General features: G+C 36.7%; 2 protein-coding genes across 2 annotated transcripts; one reads left to right on the forward strand and one right to left on the reverse strand.

The window, feature by feature from the left end:
• The first annotated feature begins 1,034 nt into the window (after positions 1-1,034).
• On the forward strand, positions 1,035-8,890 carry LOC121255797 (histone-lysine N-methyltransferase family member SUVH9-like). The gene is given in 3 exon segments (XM_041156324.1): positions 1,035-2,995; positions 2,998-3,351; positions 8,237-8,890. Coding segments are annotated over 2 exon segments (2,031 nt in total). The 5' UTR covers positions 1,035-1,248; the 3' UTR covers positions 3,282-3,351; positions 8,237-8,890.
• Positions 8,891-9,702: 812 nt separating this feature from the next.
• On the reverse strand, positions 9,703-13,543 carry LOC121236594. Its single transcript, XM_041133040.1, has 4 exons — positions 13,134-13,543; positions 12,215-12,285; positions 11,602-11,737; positions 9,703-9,951 (listed from the first exon to the last, which is right to left on the reverse strand). Exons 1-4 carry the CDS (start codon positions 13,480-13,482, stop codon positions 9,866-9,868), a joined length of 642 nt encoding a protein of 213 aa, XP_040988974.1. The 5' UTR covers positions 13,483-13,543; the 3' UTR covers positions 9,703-9,865.
• Positions 13,544-14,468: the final 925 nt, after the last annotated feature.

Consider the following 14,468-nt stretch of genomic DNA (forward strand, 5'->3'; position numbering starts at 1 on the left):
CCTTTATACGAAAATGAAAAGGAGGCAATATTTTGTACACTGAGTTTAATGAGATGCGTTAAAATAAAATTAAATAAAATATTATTTTTTAATATTATTATTTTAAAATTTAAAAAAATTAAATTATTTTTTATATAAGAATTTAAAAAAATTATAATGATAAAATTAATTGAGATCGGCCTCTTTTGTATAGTGAATTGATATGAAATTTAAATAAAATATTATTTTTTAATATTATTATTATTTTAAAAATTAAATTATTTATTATATTTTATATAAAAATTAAAAAAAATTATACTGATAAAATGATATTATGTCCAAACCGTACCTAATGCAATTGCTTATTCCGACAGCTACTTTTATGATTGTCATCGGACCATAAACGAAAATAAAAATTATAATTTTGTTTTAAAAAAAACATTTTAGTAAAACATATTATTTTGCTCATTCGGACAGCTACTTTTATGATTGTCATCGGACCATAATCGAAAATAAAAATTATAATTTTGTTTTAAAAAAAACACTTTAGTAAAACATATTATTTTGCTTATATAAAAATTATAATTTTGTTTTAAAAAAACATTTTAGTAAAAAATATTATTAAATAAATATTATAATTATAAAAAAATTTTATAAAAATAAATTCATAAAATAACATAATTTTATATATTAAATTATATTGATTTATATATTTAATTTTATAAAACTTTGAATAAAACATTTTTACAACTTACGTAAAAGTAGTCCTAAAATATTAAAAAGGTTTTGTTAAACTGTTTTGAGATATTATTTAGATTCTGTTTAAATTTTAAATTGAATTGAGTTGAGATGATAAAATATTATTAAAATATTATTTTTTAATATTATTATTATTTTAAGATTTAAAAATATTGAATTATTTATTATATTTTATATTATAATTTAAAAAAATTATAATAATGAATTGAAATAATTTGGAATGAATTTATACGTTAATATTTTTTTTTTTTTATATTTCCTGTAGTAATTACTTTCTTTTGTCCCTGTGGATTTATTTCAATGTGAAAAGGAGATGAATCTTGTCTAAATCGGAAAATCCACTCGCCGTTTCCCACTTTCAAAAATTTCAATGTCTTTCACCTCTCCCTCTATCTCTCCGTCTCCGAAATCCGCCATGAAAGCACCTCTAGAGCCAACCCCAAAACCCTAGCGAAATAGCCCCACCTAACACTGCATGTACTAACCTTCAACTCTCTCTATCTATCCGAAATGGGCTCTCTTGTTCCCTTCCTAGACCTCAACCTGCTCCCAGACCCACCCACCGCGAGCGCCACCAAGACTGCTCTGGTAACCCCCAAAATCGAGCCCAAGCTCGAACCCTCAGATGAGCCGCTCGAGACTCACCAACCGACGCAACAACAATCACTACTACAACAACAGACTCCTCAAGAACCGTTCTCTTCCAGCACTACCCCCAACATCCTTTCCAAGTCCCAGCATACCCCTGTCACCTCCCAGCCCTCGTGCATTTCTTCCGAGGAAGGCAACGTCTACTCTGAGTTCTGCCGAATTTCCGAGCTCTTCCACTCCGCCTTCGCCAAGAGGTTGCAGCGTCACGGCGACGTCGACGTTTTGGATCCCGATTCTCGTGCAATCGTCCCGGTCCCTCAGGAAGACAACAACAACCAGGTCTCAACCCTCGTCGTTTCTCGGAGGCGGCCCCCCCACCAGCGCTCCGCGGAGCTCGTCCGCGTCACCGATCTTGGCATCGAGGACCAGCGCTACTTCCGGGACGTCGTCCGGCGGACCCGAATGATATTCGACTCTCTCCGCGTCTTATCTATGACGGAGTACGAGAAGCGCCGACTGGGCGAGCCCGGCCTCAGCCGCCGGGTACGTGGAGATCTACGCGCCGCGTCCGTCTTGCGCGACCGCGGTATGTGGCTCAACCGCGACAAGCGTATCGTCGGCTCGATACCGGGGATATACATCGGCGACTTGTTTTTCTTCCGAATGGAATTGTGCGTAGTCGGCTTGCATGGTCAAGCCCAAGCCGGAATCGATTACGTCCCCGCCAGCCAGAGCTCGAACGGCGAGCCAATAGCAACCAGCATAATCGTATCCGGTGGGTACGAGGACGATGAGGACGCGGGGGATGTGATAATCTATACGGGTCAAGGCGGGCAGGATAAGTTCTCGAGGCAATGCGTGCATCAAAAGCTAGAAGGTGGGAATTTAGCATTGGAGAGAAGCATGCATTACGGGATCGAAGTGAGGGTTATCAGAGGAATTAAGTACGAGGGCGGCCTTACGAGTAAGGTTTATGTTTACGATGGCTTGTATAGGATTCTTGATTGTTGGTTTGATGTGGGAAAGTCCGGTTTTGGGGTTTACAAATATAAGCTGTTGAGAATAGACGGGCAGGCTGAGATGGGTAGCTCCATTTTGAGGTTTGCTGAGAGTCTCAGGACTAGGCCGTTGGTGGCGAGGCCCGCTGGTTATCTTAGCCTTGATGTCTCGGCGAAGAAGGAGAAAGTGCCGGTTTTGCTCTTCAATGACATTGATTCTGATCAGGAACCTATTTATTATGAATATCTTGTGAGGACGGTGTTCCCACCTTATGCATTCAATCGGACGGGGAATGGTACCGGATGTGAATGCGTTTCGAGTTGTACCGACGATTGCTTTTGTGCTACCAAGAATGGAGGAGAGTTTGCTTACGATCATAATGGGATTCTTTTGAGAGGGAAGCCCGTTATTTTTGAATGTGGTCCCTTTTGTAGGTGCCCTCCTACTTGCCGCAACCGTGTTACTCAAAATGGATTGAGATATAGGTTCGAAGTGTTTAGGTCGAGGGAGACGGGTTGGGGAGTTAGGTCCTTGGATTTGATACAAGCTGGCGCTTTTATATGTGAATATGCCGGGGTTGTCCTGACAAGGGATCAAGCTCAGATTTTGTCGATGAATGGTGATACATTGATTTACCCAAATCGTTTTTCGAGTAGATGGGCAGAATGGGGGATTTATCTCAGATATTTACTGATTATGTGCGTCCGTCATTTCCCTCAATTCCTCCATTGGATTTTGCAATGGATGTATCTAGAATGAGAAATGTTGCTTGTTATATGAGCCATAGTGAAACTCCGAATGTGTTGGTGCAGTTTGTGCTATATGATCACAATAGCTTGATGTTCCCTCACCTAATGCTGTTCGCAATGGAGAACATCCCTCCTTTGAGGGAGCTCAGCCTTGATTATGGTGTGGCTGATGAATGGACAGGGAAACTATCCATCTGTAACTGAATAATTTTGAAGAATTGATGCATTTTTTAATGTGATGCAGTGCTGGGTCTGGGGGACACGATGCACTGAGGTATTCACCAACTTCCTGTTAGAAGTTGCATTTTCTATCTAGCGTGAATTCATATTAGCATGTGCTGTTTTCCTCCTTATAGTTTATAATTATATGTGGCCAATGTCTTTACTCTGCTTTTTTCTAGCTCTAGTTGTAGTTGCTTTGGTGTTATTTATTGTGCAGCAGCTCACCATAGTCATCATATGGTCAGGCATATTTCAGTGGGTGGAATCTTTAGATTTTTGTGAGATGGAGTTAACTTGTCTTATTAGCATACTGTTTCTGGTCATTCAAATTTATATCATGGCATGGTTTATCCGCTGTGTACTTCTATTTTGTTATTTCTGTTGGACTTGTGGTCAGAACCTGTTAAAGATATGTGTCATACCATTTTCTCCTGCAGTATATTAACTTTTAATTGGGTTTAACTGAATATAATAATTTCCATCAAGCATTCCTGCTTGCTATTTTAGAGTTTTCTCTTCCGAAGTGTGTTATGTTGATATTAGTTCTCCCCTTATTCGTTTGTGCTTTGCAGTGTAGATCAATATTTTGATTTATACAGAAAATTGCTCCCCAGTCAGGTACTGTAGTTGTGCTGCTTGTAATCATTGCTGACTTTTTTATATATATCTGATGAGCTGTAGCTTAAATGATACTTCTTTTGTAGGAGCTTCTGGTTGTTGAGGTTGTGAGTGGGTGTGTGTTTGGATGTATGTGTGACTTACCTAACAAACACACACACCCAACCACCCCCACACCCATATGGTGGGTGCATGTCAAATCGTCAATGCAAATATAATGCTTTAGGATTTACGCATACTGGATTTGTTATCTGGATTAGTGCTTGAATTTTATTTATATCCAGTTCTCTTCTATAGTCTCCTTTTGGAGTTGTAGATTTGTGCTTGGTGTAGTGGGTTGGTAACTAGCTAAGGTAGGATTCCTATGTTCAAGACTGAGAAAATTGCGATGCTTAAGATTATGCTCTCAATGGTTGATAATAAGCATCATTATCTTCATAGGAGCACTTATGTATACTTCCTGTGTACAAGGGCTATACCTTTTTCATTCATATATATAATATCTATCTTTTTACTGATAAAAAAAAAAAAAAAAATCTTCATAGTGCACTATAGTTCTTGAGATAGTGATGTGAAGACGAAGAAAAATAATAAGCAAGACACGAGCCTCACAATTTAGGCATAGAATGGAACTAAAAGTTGAAGAATGGAGCTTTCTGGAATAGCACATATATTTTTTTGATCAGTAGAATAGCACATATATTCCATTTCTGCTTATGTGTGTTTTTACCCAAAGTCCATGACTTCACAATTTTTTCCCGTTAGGTTAAAGGCAAAACCACTTGTGAGTTTGGCTCATAAAAGTCTAGCTTCTTGTAGCTGCTACTTAAAGCACTGAAGCACAAGGTCTGAATTATTTAGTGCTTCAGACCTTGTTTCATTGTGTATTTTTTTTCCTGATAAGTAACTTTATTTCATTGTTTTAATGCTACTTTTGGCTCAAAACACATGCTAGCTTGGGATAAGGTTCTCTTTTTTTAATCAGTAAATACGAGCTTTATTAAAAATAGGCATAGCCAAGTACACGGAATAGGATAAGGTATATTCATATCTCGGTTTTGCATTCTTCTGAGTCAGGTGCTTTTTCTGCTCTTTCTGATCTTAATGTGGTTACTGCTTGAATTCCTCGGAATGGTATTTGTCTTTACTTGCTTATTTTTCTATGTAAGGATACAGGGAAAGCGCTAACTGGGCCTACCTATTCCTTCTATCCACTTCTATTTCTTAACTAGGCATTCTCTCTTGTATACCTCCCATGTACTTAGGCTGTCAATTTTTTCTTATCAATAAAGTTTTCGATTACCTATCTTAAAAAAGGAAAGCCCTAACCACGTATGCGCTACACCCCCAAAAAGATTAGTCAAATATGAAAGCTTCACTAGAACCACTTATAAAGCCTGTTTCACCTAGTAGTATGCCAATGTGGGACTTAGCATCCATGATTACCTATATAACTTACCATATATTGGCTGTCCATATTCCCAATGTTGGATTAGGGTGTTACAAACTCTCCCTTAAATTCCTAATGTCCTCGTCAGGGTCATGTTATGCAGTGCTCCAGTATTGCATGTTTGGCCTTACAACTTGGCTCGAATGCCATATGAAACGATACGGGAAAAGCATACCATGTCTTTATTGTAACCCAAAAAAGACTAGTCAAAATTATAATCGTAGCATCTTTAAATCTTTATAAAGGGCAAGAACTCTCCCAAGCAATGTAAGATCCCATTCACCATCAATTGTACTTTATCTGAAGTATTATATAGCCATTGGATGGGTGAGAAGGTCAAAATTGTACCTATTTACCTCTGATTATATTACACATTAAAAGCAAACTCAATTTTGCTCAGTCAACTGAAAATGTACCTGTAAAATTGATGCTATGGTAGTTCTTTTCTCATGTTCAAACCCACTCTGGCTTATCTGAAGATTACTTGTGGTCTTAAGCACAGAAATCTGACTCCAAGGCATTAACCATGTGGTTGGGTTACAAATTTGTGGGATTTATGGCTCTCCTTTGATAAAGTTCCAATTGCAAAACCAATAAAAAAAATTCCAACTGCAAATGTGATGATTGTGGAGTTTGATTTTCCATTTACACCAGAAATAAACCCAAGATTCTTGTCAACTTTAAAATATACCATGCCAAATCCTATAATTTTCTATTTAGGAGGATAGGTGATTTTTTTTGTTTTGGTGTTTTTTTTTGGGGGGGGGGGGGGGGGGTACATTATTTATGTTGTTAACATCTAGAAAGATTACTCGAGATTTGTATTTAAAGGTTATAAATACATTTTGTATAGGAAGTTCATCAACCTTCATTCACAAGACGATTGAACTCCTAGGATTACTTGCTTCCCTGCTTAATTCCAATTTAGTGATTTCTAGATTCTGGGGATGATTTCATCTAGCCCGTATATCCAAAATGTAAAATGCTATTTCTTTAGCGGAATGGTTATGGATTTTTAATCATCGTATGCTAAAGATGTGCCTTATTTGTGCATGCCTGACATACTTTATAGCGGCTGTTCAAACATTTCAATTATCCAGTTGGCTCGATTGTTTTTTCCACTTTCATGTACTTTCTGAGTAGTAAATTTATACACTCCCTTCATTCCCCATGAGCATTATACTTGCCAATTTTACTCAACTCACAATGTTGTCCTATATAAAAAGAATTAAAAAATACAATTTTTTACTGTCCCTTTTTCTTTTTCTCCTTCCCTCACCTCAAAATGCAAGTTCAATAAGTTTTCTTGATACCAATAATAAAAAGTTTACTTTTGGAGATAAGGAAACTTGAGCTGTCGAGGCCTTAAATGCTTCATCAAATGGGTGTTCTTTAAAAAGACACTTTCTTTAATCGGTAAAACAATGCAATTTAAATAGATACTTGTTATGGGACTGAGGAACGGATTCTCTGATTTTGTTTGTTGGTTTGCAATACACACACAATACCCAGAAGCACATCTGTATCAAAGCTACCAGGATATTAGCAAACCTCATCCTCTTCTCTTCTGCCGTTGGTATGGATCTCTGTGAATAAACACATCCTGATTTAGGGCACTTTTGTTGCCTGCAATTTTCTTATAATCTTGTTCAGTACATAGCAGCTCCGTCCGTGTTGAAATAAGTACATATTTCAATATTTATAAGCAAATGATATTCTTAAGTGAGATAGGTTAAGCTGTTTGTTTACTTAAGGAATCGGTGCTTTAGTTTGTTTGATAACCTCATTTTTGGAGTTCAGAGGTCATATTACTTCATGGAAATATGTCCCTACTCATGCAACATTATGTAAATTTTATCAGCGTCTTTGGTGGCATAATTTGTGGATTCAATTTGATGCTTGAGTTGCAACTTCAATGCCATTGTGTAATGCTGGGAAATTGTCATGGGTTTTTCCTTTTTCCCAGCAATTTTACCTGTCTTCATTGATATTTTTTTGGCTCTTATCACCTTTCAGTGGAAAGTGCCCGAGGGCTTTTAGCTTGGCTGGAGAAACACATTTATTTTCTGTAACGTTACATTTTTTTTTGTAGCGTCATTTACAGCCCATTTGGTCGGTGCAGTTTTGGGAGGAGTGGAATGAAAAGCAAGGGAGAAACCCACTATTCTCTTGTTTGGGAGTTCTTTTAAAGGAAAAGAAAGTTCCATTCCACTCCCTTGCATTGCTTTTGTCCCAAATTGGGAGGAAGAAAGATTCTCTGTATTAAATGAGTGAAATTGTTGTCCTCTAACTAATGAAAGGTCATAAACATTTAAATAAAGGAAAGAGAAATATCCCTATTTGTTCCATTCTATGCTGTTCTTTTTTAATTCATCGTTCTATTACATTATCGACTCCCAAGTACTCTAAAGTGGCTAAGCTGGTTAATTGCATTAAAATGTGAGTAGTAGCCTGAAATTTCTGCAATTGAAAGGGTCAATATTTTGTCTCTTGGAAAGAGAAACAAGGACTGGACTGGCAGTGTGTTGTAGTCATTGATTATTGCATGTTTTATATCATCTGGTTGCCAGTCACATTATTGTTAGTGATGACAATTTCCGTATTGTAAATGATCACTGGAACTTCGGACATGTTCCAGTGGAGCTGTGATGCACACCACAATAATTATTGAAACTTGGACGATTTGTCTTTCACTCTTGAAAAGAGTTATTTTGGAGTATGTTCCATTTATTTCATTCTGACTTGTTATATGCATGGTCCCTTAATTTCACTTGATGCTTATTTATCTAAGAAATTGTTGCAAGCTTGAGGCACTTCTAGTGAATTAGCTATTGAAGATGTGCCAACTTATTGTGTTAATCCTATGCAGATGAGGGTGGACCTTCCGTTACAAATTGTCACCTGGCTTTCTAAATTTCTGGTCATCTTTTTCCCTCAAAATAGATGCTGCTAGTGTGATTTCTTGATCAGAGTATCATAAAAGCTTTGACGGGATATCTCATATGTGACTGTTTTCTTGGACTGACTACGCAATACTGGCTGTCCCCAGCCGGTGAGGAACTTTGACAGCTGGAGATTTTGTAAGCCACAGAAACCTGCTGCCAGGCCGACATTGACATTTTAAGAAATTGCTGTAATCCCTTTTCTGGACTTTGGGGGAAAAGTCTTTCTGCAAGCTATTTCCACGAGGCTGGTTGCAATGTAAGTTTTATGCTTGACTGTATGAACCTTTTTGTACTTTTAGCTTGTACATATGACTCTGCAAAATTGGCTTGTATAGAAATTGTATCGTGCATGTGCAGATGGAGGCGGCTTTTCCTTCTCTTATTATTACTATTATTTCATTTGTACATCTTAGTGGATGAATCAGGTAGGTTTTATAGTTATCCGGAGGGAAGAGTTCAATAGAGTATGTAATAGCCATCCATGATTCAATTGCCTTTCTTTCTTCCGGAGAAAACTGCTGCCTTTGATGTATATCTGTGGTTGGGATGCAATTGATTGATTTCCCATGTTTCCTTTATCAAGGCATTTTCTTTAAGTGATACAGAACTGAGCATTTGATGGCCCATTTATAGTTCCCATTTTTGTTGGATTCTCGTACTTCAGATTTAGTTGAACGATGTTTCTGTTCATCACAAATCACAAATTCGTTTAGATCTTGTAATGTGGCTGGTGAAATAAAGGACCAGTTTGCCAGACAAGAACCTTGCAATGGCCATTAGCTTCTTTAGTAAAACATGTTGCTACTATGTCACTCAACTTGACTCATCTCATCTCAACATCAACATAGCCTCAGAATGGTAGCTTGTGCTAACTGCAAGACCCTCTTTCCTTCGTTTCTACCTCCCTGTCTCGGTATAAAAGCCATGAACTTCAGTAGGAAAGCGATGAGATCAAAAGGGGGACATATAATGTACGTACATCATCTTTCTAATGTGCTTTTCTTTTTCATTTTAAAAAAGGCAAGAATTCCCAAAGCACGCCAAATTCTCTGTGCCTACCCCCGATTAATTGGATTTTACTATGTCTCCGTGCTTCAGAAGTATTTAATACTTAGACTAAGCAAATACGATTAAAAATAGGATGAACTCAAGAAGGGGGAGAAAGCAGAGATTGAACAAAAACATTAAAGCCTCGTTAGATGTTGAGATGAGATAAAAAATTTATAACTAATAGCAAAATAGTTTATAAATAATAGTGAAATGATTTGTTTGGAAGTTTAGAAAAGTTATAGTGATTATTAGGTAATGATTAGATAAAAAAATTGAATATTTAAAATTAAAAAATATTTGCGTTTGTAGTGTTAAGATATTGAGATAAGATGAAATCATCTTGCAATCCAAACTGGAAGTTCATATCCATCATCTATCCGTCAGCAATTAAAACAACAATAGTACATCTATCAGCGATATATACAAGTAAAAGAGAAGTTCGTATAACTTGGTATGAAGTTTCACAAGTGTTTCAATACTTTCCAAGAGTAAAAACAATTGCATCAGGCTTGAGAGGTGGCAGATCCATTTTTTCCTAGTTCCCGCTGTCTTGCACGTTCCATCTTCCGTTTACGCCATTCCTCCAAAGCTAAGGAACATCATAAATATTCTTAAACTCATGTTCATCACATTACCAATGTTGTAATTACAACCCAAGACGAAAATATGGAAGACCAGAGAGAATTGATAAAACATAAATATGGTGATAAAAGCTTTGACTTCATGTTTAATTGGATTCCTGGATTTTGTGCGAGACTTGCGAATCTTAGATTATGTGAGAAACAGAAATGGCCAATGATTTAATAGAAAATGGCACACATCTTGACCAATACCAAACCACAAAGAGAACAGCTTTCTTTTAGGGAAAATGATAGGGTTACTACTCTCCTACTACCTATTTACTACTCTTTTTGTATTTAATTGTTTTTTAAATTTTTTATTTTACGTAATGATTAAGGAAGTAACTATTAGTAAAATTATATATTTTTTTAATTTTTTTCTTAATGATTAAAGATATTAAAAAAATACTTAAAAGAAAATGATAAAAAAAAAAAAAAAAATTCAAATAGATATAAGTAGTAATAGGGTAGTAATCTTATCACTACCCTTCTCTTAGTTACATCCCACGGCAAAGACCACATTTGGTCAAACATAATATCAGAACACCCAAACTATTTTTTTTATAAGTAAAATATTATATTAATAAGAATAGGCATAGGCCCAAGTACATAGAGAGTATACAAGAGGTAACACCTAGTTAGGAGGAGAATACCTAAACTAATTGAGAATCTCATAGAACTTTCTTTCTAGAGATGTATGTACAAGCAACTTAACTATAAAAATGCCGCACTTATTAAAATAAGACCTGAAAATGTTTTACATTGATAACTTGAGGAAATGTGGTATTATCATTTTGGATTGATGCTATTTGTGTAAGAAAAATGGGAAAACTGTAGACCATCTTTCATTACATTGTGAGGTGGCCAGGTTTTTGTGGGATCATATCTTCAACTGGACTGGTGTGACCTGGGTAATGCCTATAAGGGTAAGGGATAGTTTCAGGTGTTGGAGTGATCTTTGGGGTACGTTCATATAGCTGTGGTGTAGAAAATGATTCTCATTGTATTATGCCTTTAGATGGAGCGACATGGTAGGCATTTCAAAGATCGGGAGCGTTCCTTGTATCTTTATGTAGTTCTAACTTTCTAGTAGTTGTTAGGTGTTTTCCATGTATACTTCCTGTGTACTTGGGCTATTCCTATTGCGATTGCAATAAAATTATACTTTTGCTTGTTAAAAAAAAATAATAACTTTTCCCAGATAAGACGAGTGCAATGCTCTACTTGCTAGATATGCCAGCCAAAAACTATAAAAGTGATCCAAAATTCTAAACTCAAAGTCCAAATGTAAGTAATTCAATGACAATAGTGGAGCACAACTGCATGCCAGACTTAAACCGTGAGCTGCAAGATTGTACCAGAAAAGTCACAATTTAACAACAGCTCACAACAGAAAGAAATTAGATGACTGCAAACATGAAAAACAGCTGAATCAAGCAACATGACAGGTTTTCCTCTTTGCTTAAGGACAAACAATTTGGATAAAACATAAATAACACTACACATCATCCATAACAAAATAAGTTTATATTTGAATGATACTAGGAAATCTGTGCTTGTTTTTTAATTGACAATTCAAAGGTGGAGAGAGAGAGAGAGAGAGAGAGAGAGAGGGAGACCTTTCAAGCTGCCAGCATCATTTAGGGAACGAAAATCCTTTAACCTTTTAGAAAGATCAACTGCAGCAGTTTGCTTTGTATCTTTCTGTTGGACCATCTCTGGCTTTGCATATGCTTCTTGCTCAATTTCCATCACCTATAAATGGGGAAAGATTTAACTCAATGTAAATGTACTCGCAATTCAATTATTTTGTTAGATGACATGGATCTCGCCAAGGGAGTGTCCTTCGAAGTCCAAAGTTTGGACACACAACTCCACCCACGAGAACTGTATATCAGGTAATCCAGAAGAACTCTAGTGGGGAATTAAACCTAGGATGTTTGAGTCTTCAACTCATCCCAAGCATATCCTTTGATCAGTAGGTTGCACTGCAGTTATTCTAATTATTCATTTGATAATGGAAGAAGAAGGGGAACATTGGAAACAAATTACTACATCCAGTCCAAACTTTGAAGCAACAACTTCCGTTCTGCCACCCCATAGCCCCAAAAAAAAAGATCCCAAACGAAAAAGAAAACCAAGAGCGATAAACTTCTAAAATGTGGGAATTGTTTAACTTACAGCAGGAAAAGCCATAATAATGAATGCATCCAAATTATAAGCCATACTTACTCTTTTGATCAGTTCCAATGGTTGCATAGCAAGGCGGATCTCTTCAGATTCTTTGATATATTGGCTTTGCTCTGCATTTGAAAATTTTACACAATGTATCTGAGTCAATTAGCAACTTTAAAGCTCATCAAGACATCTAGGATTTGCAGGCCAAACAGAGAAAAGATCCAACTAACATCAAACATTAATCTTAGGAAAACACAAATGGGTTATCCAATTACACATAATAACCATTGGTGCATCTTTCCTTTATCGTTTTAATATAAGCGAGTCGAGAGCACTGCATACAAAACCCCACAGAAGAACATAGTCACGCTTGAAGCGAGATATTAATAGAAAGTTAATCAGACTATAAAATCCCATGGCGTTGTAATAGAATGGTCTCCAAGTTCAAGGAACCTCAGAATGTAGCGAGGACTGCAAGTCATTTCTCTGCAAGTCATTTCTCTCAAACACAAAACGCTATTCTTCTTCTTCTTCTACGGCCATCGTACGAATATCGGCCACAACGCCCTATTCTTAATTTCTTACACCTATGAATATCGGCCGTCCTTCCCCTATAGCTTTTCAAAGCTTAATATTATACTCGCTTAAAATCAGGGCTACATAGGAGCTCTAGAATACGCTTATTATCGCAGCAGACCCGCAAAATTTATCAAAACCCATCGAATTTAAGATTAAATTCTAATAAACCCAAGCTAAACAAAATATGGGTCGCCCAGTTAATCAACAGAATGAAAGATCAAAATGTCAAGAATCCATTTCTGCTAAATTTGACAAGAACTCCTTAATTCTTCCTTAATCCGATAAACCAAAAACGCATTTACCCAATAGAAAAAGAGGAAAAAAAAACATTTTATAAAGAAATTCCTAGCAGTATAAAAATAAAAATTTGAGAGAGAGAGAGAGAGAGAGAGACCAGAAGTGAATTGAGATGTAGAGATTCTGTAGCGGGAAGAAGCCGAAGAGAAGAAGTTCTGAAGCAAGAGAAGAGCAGCGACGACGTTCAAGAAGCAGACCACAATGGTTGCGTTCCTGAAGGAGAATCTCACTCTCCATGACTGCAGTACCTCCATGTTTCTCCTCTTCTTCCTTCTTTTTCTTCTCGAGCTAAAATAGCGACAGAATTCCAACAAGGAGTTGCCTCTCTCCCAACAAAGACTCCAACTTTGGTTGGATCTTGCCTCGTGGGGTCCTCCGTCTCTAGTGGGCGGTACACCTACGTTTAAGCCATCCCAATAGCAACAATTTGCGGTACCGATAAACATTTGTGAGTGGCATTATATACACAAGTCAGTCGGTTTGACTTCAAGTTTATCTCCTCTCTTCTTGATTTTCTGATCTGTCGCAAAGTAGAAAGACATTACTTTGGACCACAATCTCGTTTACCATTTTCTCTTAAATGAATTGATTTAATATTTATTATAAATTTCGTAATATTTGGCAGTTGAAATAACCCATATGCCATATGAATAATGATACTACACCTTTTCAATTTGTTTTGTTTATGTATTTAATTTTTTTAATAATTAAAAAAATATTATTAATATGAGAAAATCTTCAAACCAGTAAAGTGTTTTTTTCTTTTTTACACCTTTCAATGAAATTTGGACACGTAAGAGACTTACAAGAATTACGATGGGTGTGACTTTTCCCTCCTCTCCCTTTCCCTTTCCCCATTCTCTATTCTTTCTTCTCCCCCGTCTTCCGAAACCCGTTTCCAACCACAACTGGATCTTTCCTCTAGCCATCTCTCAGGTCCCATTCCACCTAATCCCTCTAACCTTTCTTTCTTAGAAATTTTGCTTCTTTTCTATAACTAGCTCACTGGCCCAATCCCAACTCCCGATTCCCTCCTCATTTGTCAAATAACAATCTGTCTGGTTATGAAAGATTGAAGGATTTCATATATTTCATTTTCCTTACCAAATGTTGGATATACAGTGTGCTATTTAAAGGAAAACAATACCCAATGGTGCTCAAGCATTGTATCGAGCAGATTGTGTGCGCTGGCATATCTAGCCTAGCTGTGAGTCGATGACAACAGAATTGCAATTCCTCAATACAAAGAATAATTTCACAACAAAATTACATAGTTGTTATAGAAGATTCTGCCGAGTGAAGGTGCGGAGGACCTTTGCGTGGTACTGAGTTGGGACCACTTTCAATTGTGCTCTTTTGTGGAGCTGAGGTGGAGCCATTTTCAGTTATCATGCTTTTAGGTTCGATACCAAGAAATATAAGTTCCAACACA

Source organism: Juglans microcarpa x Juglans regia, chromosome 1D, assembly GCF_004785595.1.
Source record: "Juglans microcarpa x Juglans regia isolate MS1-56 chromosome 1D, Jm3101_v1.0, whole genome shotgun sequence".
In the NCBI taxonomy this organism is placed as follows: Eukaryota; Viridiplantae; Streptophyta; class Magnoliopsida; order Fagales; family Juglandaceae; genus Juglans; species Juglans microcarpa x Juglans regia.

Excerpts from the sequence above, each read along its gene's own strand:
- LOC121236594 (XM_041133040.1), bottom strand. The coding sequence starts at position 13,482 with ATGTTTATCGGTACCGCAAATTGTTGCTATTGGGATGGCTTAAACGTA. Across the intron at positions 12,286-13,133 it reads TACATCTCAATTCACTTCTG|AGCAAAGCCAATATATCAAA; the intron begins GTCTCTCTCTCT and ends TTTCAAATGCAG. Across the intron at positions 9,952-11,601 it reads TGATGCTGGCAGCTTGAAAG|CTTTGGAGGAATGGCGTAAA; the intron begins GTCTCCCTCTCT and ends GATGTTCCTTAG.